This window comes from Brachycentrus maculatus, unplaced genomic scaffold (assembly GCF_059751285.1).
Source record: "Brachycentrus maculatus isolate JH-2025_06_01 unplaced genomic scaffold, ASM5975128v1 h1tg000032l, whole genome shotgun sequence".
NCBI lineage: Eukaryota > Metazoa > Arthropoda > Insecta > Trichoptera > Brachycentridae > Brachycentrus > Brachycentrus maculatus.
The window spans coordinates 1,292,083-1,299,355 of record NW_028280786.1 but is presented as its reverse complement, the minus strand read 5'-3'; the positions used below and the strand labels follow the sequence as shown (position 1 = coordinate 1,299,355).

At 32.0% G+C, this 7,273-nt stretch overlaps 1 protein-coding gene across 1 annotated transcript in view; it reads right to left on the bottom strand.

Annotated features, from left to right (window-relative positions):
- Positions 1 to 781: 781 nt before the first annotated feature.
- The window catches only part of LOC148312812 (uncharacterized), a 42,038-nt gene continuing 35,546 nt past the window's right edge, over positions 782 to 7,273 (bottom strand). The window contains exons 6-8 of the mRNA XM_088273424.1: positions 6,930 to 7,038; positions 5,474 to 5,612; positions 782 to 1,065 (exon numbers count right to left, since the gene is read on the bottom strand). Of these exons, the coding sequence (XP_088129550.1) occupies positions 921 to 1,065; positions 5,474 to 5,612; positions 6,930 to 7,038 (393 nt within the window). The 3' untranslated portion in view covers positions 782 to 920. The remainder of the gene's footprint in view (positions 1,066 to 5,473; positions 5,613 to 6,929; positions 7,039 to 7,273) is intronic.

The following is a 7,273-nucleotide window of genomic DNA, read 5'->3' as shown; positions in this document are numbered from 1 at the left end:
AATGATTTAATATAGAAATAAATGTAATTTTTATAATATTTAATATTGTGGGTTACATAAATTATAGTATTTGGGTAAGTGCTTAAATTAAAAATGTATAGATGTAACCACAAAGTAACTGTCGAATCGATTAATGAATTTAAGAATGATTTAATATAGAAATAAATGTAATTTTTATAATAATTAATATTGTGGGTTACATAAAATATAGTATTTGGGTAAGTACATACTTAAATTAAAAATGTATGGATATCACTACAAAGTAACTGTCAAATCGATTAATGAATTTTAAAAATGATTTAACAAGGAAATAAATGTAATTTTTATAATGTTTAATATTGTGGGTTACATAACACATAGTATTTGGGTAAGTACTTGAATTAAAAATATATAGATTTTACCACAAAGTAACTGTCGAATCGATTAATGAATTTAAAAATGATTAAATAAATAAATAAATGTTATTATTATAATGTTTAATATTGTGGGTTGCATAACACATAGTATTTGGGTAAGTACTTAAATTAAAAATGTACAACTATTACCACAAAGTAACTGCCGAATCTATGAGTGAAATAAAAAATATTATAATTAAAATGTAACTTTGTTTTAAAATCACTACAAATATTTAATTTTAACTTAATTATAATGTCTACCGGTTTCGAAGCTAACTGCTTCTTTATCAAGACTGAGTATTGATCAGTCTTGATTGATCAGTTAGCTTCGAAACCGGTAGACATTATAATTAAGTTATATCTTAATATTTATAGTGATTTTAAAACAGAGTTACATTTTAATTATAAAATGGAAAATCACAAAGTTAGTGCTTCAAATATAAATTATAATAAAATATTAAATAACTATTTTTTTTGTAAAATATTGTGGATTACATAACACAATATTTGGGTGAGCTATGCGGGTTAGTGGTGTTGGAGGGCTTGTAGTTTAGCCACGACGTGATGACTGATGGCCGCCAGGCGCGGCAGGGCGGCGGGCTCGAAGGGCGCCGCGAGACGCACCCGCAGCGCCTGCATCCTGTTGGACCCCACCATCGTGCCCACCACACTGCAACGTCGCAATGTCTTAAGGGTTACTTCACACGCTTCCAAAGTAAATAGGCTACTGTTAAGCCGCTATTTGGAATACATGATAAACTACAATTTGACATGGTGCAACATATGTGTATGTTTTGCATTAAAACGTTTGTAATTCAGAAAATGAGATTCAGATTTTTATCTTGATATAAAAATGTATATTTTTTTATAAAAAAAGCATTATACATTTTATAGAAATTCGTACAATACTCAATAATAAAATTTAAAAAAAAAACATAATTATAATAATAAAAATACATTATTTCACTCACAAACAATAAAAATAAGTGTTAGTCCTTCTCCAAGCACAAGAGCTTAGTCTCTTTAGTAGAAAGAACAACGTATGTTATTTTAAAACTGTTAAGTAGAAATGTCTAGAAAATTAATACAAATTATTAAAAAAAACTGTAATTCTACAAATAAATCGAATTCATATATCGGTAGTGTAATGGCAAAGGGGTATATCAGTAATTTTTTTCATTTTCTATGTTTGTTCCACAAAATGTCTAAAATAGTGTATTCCATAATCTGTCAAAAGTATGTAGCTGTAGTTGCAATACTTATTTAGTTTTATTGAGATATGTACATATAAAAATGCATAAAACAAATGAGTTATTTTATTTCACAAGTTTGTTTTTGATCTCCTGTAAAATTTGGTATACCCCTTTGTCTTTACACTACCGATATGTGTATGTGTATGTACGCATGCACACACACGAACACAATCGATAGCTCCATCACGAGATCGGCGCTCAACAAGAGACGGAAACCCAATTTGTGTAGTATTTGTATGACCACCAAGCTTAAACAGTCGTAAATCAGGTTTGATTCGATTTGCATTTATACCGAGTTGTCCGGATAAGGGTTAAACTCCCTCTCTGTCGTGTAGTGCGTGGTGCAGTATTTACATGCTCATCAGCAGCTCACGTCGGGCGGTTGGTAGGGCGGTTGGTAGGTCGGTTGGTTGGTTGGTGGCATTGCCGCATGTACCTACAGATCCTCCCTAGGCACTATCCCTCGCAGAGCCGCGAGAGGGGAACCGATTGCAAATCACAACTTGCGCGAACTGCGATTGACAACATTATTTAGAGACCGATCGAAGCATAGCAATAATAATTTGTTTACAGCATTGAGCACTTACCGCTTGGTGGGTCGAAATGAATATTGCATTTGAATCTAAATCCGGTCGAGGCCACTGTTTCGGGTTGATTTTCATATTATTTTATGATATGCTGTGATATCTACTAATATGTCTGTGATTGTTTAATCAACATTGAAAAAAATACACAAATTTATTTTCATGAACAGAAAATCGTTCCACGTTCTAGCCATAATTGCATACGTAACGTAACGTAACAAAGGACTCAACTTTGCTTTCGTTTCTTTAACTTCCAAACAATACGAATCGACAGTTAGTCTAAAAATGCAAAGTCCTGGAATTAACATACCGGAAGTCACATTTAAGTTATTTTGTATATTGCGTAATTAAAGCGTGAACTTCCGTATATAACCGATACCCTGGAGTCGTAGATCGGAAAAAAGTTGAAGTCGATCACCGTCAGTAACGTTAAAGTAACGTTTTATTGCCAATTTTATTGATCATCTCTAGGGGATTTTTATCACCTTCTACTAATTATTTAATATGCTTATTTTTACTGTATTTTTTTCTGTAGTGGAGAGAAATATCAATCAAAATGCTAACTTGTACATACTATATAAACTGAAAAAGCATGACATTTAAAAAAAATAGATTTGAATATTATTTCGTTAATTATAAACAATGGTTCCTGTATAAAGTTATACCTAGATAATAAATACATATTATTTGACACAAAACATATATATCGAAGATAATATTTAACAAAAATTGAAAATTAAATAAAGGAATGACCCTTAAAGAGACTTGTCTGTAAATGTGAAAAATACATCTCAGACCAATTGAAAATAAACCGTTCTTGAATTTATGTATTTTGAAATACATATCTGGGAATCGAACCCGCCACGCCAGTTTCGCGGTCGAGCGTCTACCTAACTACGCCACAGCGCCTGTCTGCAATTGATGTGTAAAATAAATATTCGAATATTTACAAATCTTATGAAACTTCTTTCTAAGTTACTGAATAAAATTATTATAAAAATGTAGTAACTAAAGCAGGAAAAACAATAAACACAATCGGTATTATTTTCAGTAGGTAGTGTGTAATGACCAGATTTCAGGAAAGGAGAGACTTTCCAGTAAATCCACCATTAGCAGTATGTCATATTGTACATTTGAACTTTAATCCTCGTTAAAACTTTTGAAATGTTCGAGTTACGTTTTATGTCAAATTAATAATGTCGTGTTGGTATTTTTTACAACATCGAAACAAAAGTCAAAGTTTCATACAGATGAAAACTTTTCCATGACAGAACATAACATGTCTTCTTTTAACCCTTATCCGCACCCAATGGTGCATAGAGCACTTTACCGTAAGCAGAGTTATCTTGATCGTTACTAACATGAAGGCAAGGTGATCACTCCTGCGCCTCAAGGACTAGTTTAGGGTAATATTAAAAAAATATTAGAGTGTAAAATAACCAATATTTATTTTCACCCATCTCCCTGGGAATCGAACCCGGGACCTCCAGCACGGTAGGTAAACACGCGTAAAAACGAAATTTTCTTAAAATCTACTGTGACACGTGTTTCAATGAATTCCGCATCATTTTCAATTATTGCGGAATGCATCGAAACACATGTCACAATAAACTTAAAAAATAGTGGTATTCACTAATAAAAACTTTTATTTATAATGATGGATTTTACAACAAAGTGCCTGGTGAATCAATTAATGAAATTCATTTATTTATGTATTTGAAGTTTGCATTAAATATCTTTAATGCGCCCTTATTTTTTGACTGAAGCTCGAAATCGAAATTCAATCTTGACAAATGAGCGATTCGAAATAAGAGAAGTCAAAAACAGCAAGCACTACGTTTTAATGAGAAAATACTTAATCTCGCAAATAAATTTATGTTTTCAAATGAAATTTCTGGCTTTCAATACCGGAGACGGAGATTTTTAATACCTACATCCTAAAATAAATTTGTAATCAAGATAAATGCCGCACACTTAATAAGCATTATTCAAAACGATTATCGTTCTACGCCATAAAACACCAATAAAAGTTGAACAAAAGAAATTACATAAATTTAAGCCGCTTTTACAAAAAGCTTTACTGAATTATTTGAAAACATTTTTTTTTTTTTTTAATTCTAATTTTAGGACATCGTTTTTAAATAATTTTCAAATCACAAATTTCAATAATAATAATAAACTGTATAAACAATAAATAAAATTTATTTCACTTTACAAAAACTTGAAAAAATGTATGCTTCTTGTTACTTGGAATATTTTATAATGAAGTTTATAAAACAGCTGTAGTTTGTATTTTCTTATGATGCAGGTCAGTGTTTACTTAAGCCACCCAATGACAACTCATTAGTACTGTATCCAAACCTTTGTCATAAGTCCAAACTTCTACATTGTTTTATTAATAATTTCAATTGAAACATCAATACAAATAAATATTAAATATATTTATTTTTTACAATAGTTGTCTCAAATTTATTTGAAACATCTATCGTTCCTCTTTTATATAAGAGAAGTTGGAAGTCTGAGCATCCTTAGGCTTACGACCTGGCATTTGGCTAGCTGCAATGGTCGTTCAGTATAGTTCAGGTACAGGTTTAAAAAATTAATGAAATATGGATGTTCAATAATGGGTACCATGGTAAAAGTTATATACAAGTGTGTAAAGTGATCGCTTAAGCCAGCCAAATGCCAGATCGTAAGTCCTGGGATGCTCAGACTTTCATCTTCTTTCATATAAAAGAGGAACGATAGATGTTTCATATGAAGTTGAGACAACTATAATACTGACATCTCATCCATAGGGTGAATAATCCAGTGTCTGAAATAATAATTAATTATGATATTATTTATTCCAAATGTTTTCTTCCCTATACTGTCCACGTACATATGAATAGTCTACTTGCACGGTGTGTTAAAATATTAAAAAAATTTGCCAATAGCGCCGATCGATAGAAAATTAAAAATATTGACGTCCGTATTTAACATAATCTGCCAAAACTCGTTAATCTAGGAGTAAATGGAATAGAAAAATCAATACTCTTGCAAAACTCACTATGCCAATTGACAGTTCACTTTCAAAATCTCTCAAAAAATCTCAAATCGGTAGAAAATTAAATATTCTACGAGTGCAAACATAATTTTTTAACATACTCATACGTTTAAGAAGTTCAAGCACCACGTGAGGTTTTGAAGACCACACAATAAACAATATTTGATGACGGGATAAAATTTAGAATTAGTTTACCTTACTGTGGAGCCTAGCTTGATATCCGGCAGGAGAAAATCTATCTCGTAGTACGTGGCCTGCAGCACGGGCCCTGCGTCATCCCGCAACAGGAGATGCTTCCCGCAGCCCGGCCCCGGGCGGATGCTGACGCACTTTGCTGTAACGCAATTACCGGAAATTACAACAGGGCCAAACAATAATTAGCAACTATCCCGAGTTGACTCTGGACCGCCGCCGCCGTGTTGACGTAATGGCCTACAAATATCGGCTGTGCATGCTGTTTGTCAAACATTCCTTTCACCGCGAGCGGAACTTATATCTAGGGGACCATTATATTGGACAAATAATCTCAATTTGATTATAGATGGTTAGTGAGAATTATTGGCAAAAGTTTGTTGCAATTTATGTTGAATTAATTTTGTAGCAGGCTAAACATAAATTCACTGTTTCGCTAGTCAACGACCGATTTCAATAGTCTCTGGATATTTTTAGAGTCGTGAGATTTTCCAAACAACTTTTCTGTTATTTTTTTTGCAGAAATCTATTTTTGACATGATATGAAAGTATTACATAAAAATCCGTGAGCACATTATAGATTAGTTTTAAAAATATCAGCTGGCATAATGCTACCAAAAGATAACTAAACAGTTCTCAGCAAGCAAAAATAGTTTTTCAATATACATATTTCTTTCCATAGTGTAGATTTGAACACGTTGGTACATGCTTATTTTTGGTTAAACATAAATGTATGTAAAAAAAATATTTTTTTATCATAGATTCCAATGTCAACTAATAAATGGAGTATTTTATCTGTAAAAACGGTACCAAATTTTCGATGACACCGCGAATGAATCCATGTTTTCGGAAAATGATTTTTGAGAATTACGAGTGAATTGAAATCGGAAAAAGATTATCCGGAATACTCTCTCTAGTGGCACGTTCTCGTAGAGTGTGAATAGTCAAGTGGCGATAAAGAAAGTGCCAGATGGTGACAGAGGCGGACTTATCGAATCACGTTCCTTCTTGATCACGAAACTGTTCCTCGGAGCCGCCGCGCCATCGCAAATCCCAATTTGAATGTCATTTGATGGAAGTTGTATAAATTCTGCGGTAATCGAATTGTAACAGCATCCAGTGACGTGCCAAACTTACTTCGCCAACGAGACTTACGACTCCTTCAAAATTGGGACTCGCAAAGCAGTTATGTTACTGTGAGCTTTAATTCCACTGAAAATGCTATTACTCACTAGTACGTTTCAGGGTAAGTAATGAAAATGTATTAGTTTGCTTATAATAATAAATTAAACAAGGAAAATTTTCAGTGGAAGTATGGTTGGTGTGTGTTCCGATTAAATAACGAATATTATGTTTACTGAAAAAAATCATATTGCTATGAAAATACATTTTTTTTTTGGCAAAGCACCCAATTTTGGGTGATACCTGAGAAAATACATTTAAACACATCTTAACTTACCAATTACTTCAAATAATACAGAAATTCCGGATTCCTGAACCGCTTTATTCCATTTGAGAGTTTTCTCAACTGGTCCAGTAAAAAGTCTCATACCTGATGCTGTTAAATTCTAGGGAAAAAAAATGTATTAATAATGTATTCATTTAATGTGTTCTTGCATTATTTTACAAATAAACATTTTATTATTTTACGAATATTCTTTTTTATATAAAAATAAAAGATGGGTATACTACTTTATATATTTATTGACCAATGAATATTTTCACCCTATGATTGATATCTTTAGACTGATTAGTATTATATATTCAAATAGATTAAAAAAAATTAAAAATATATTTTTTTAA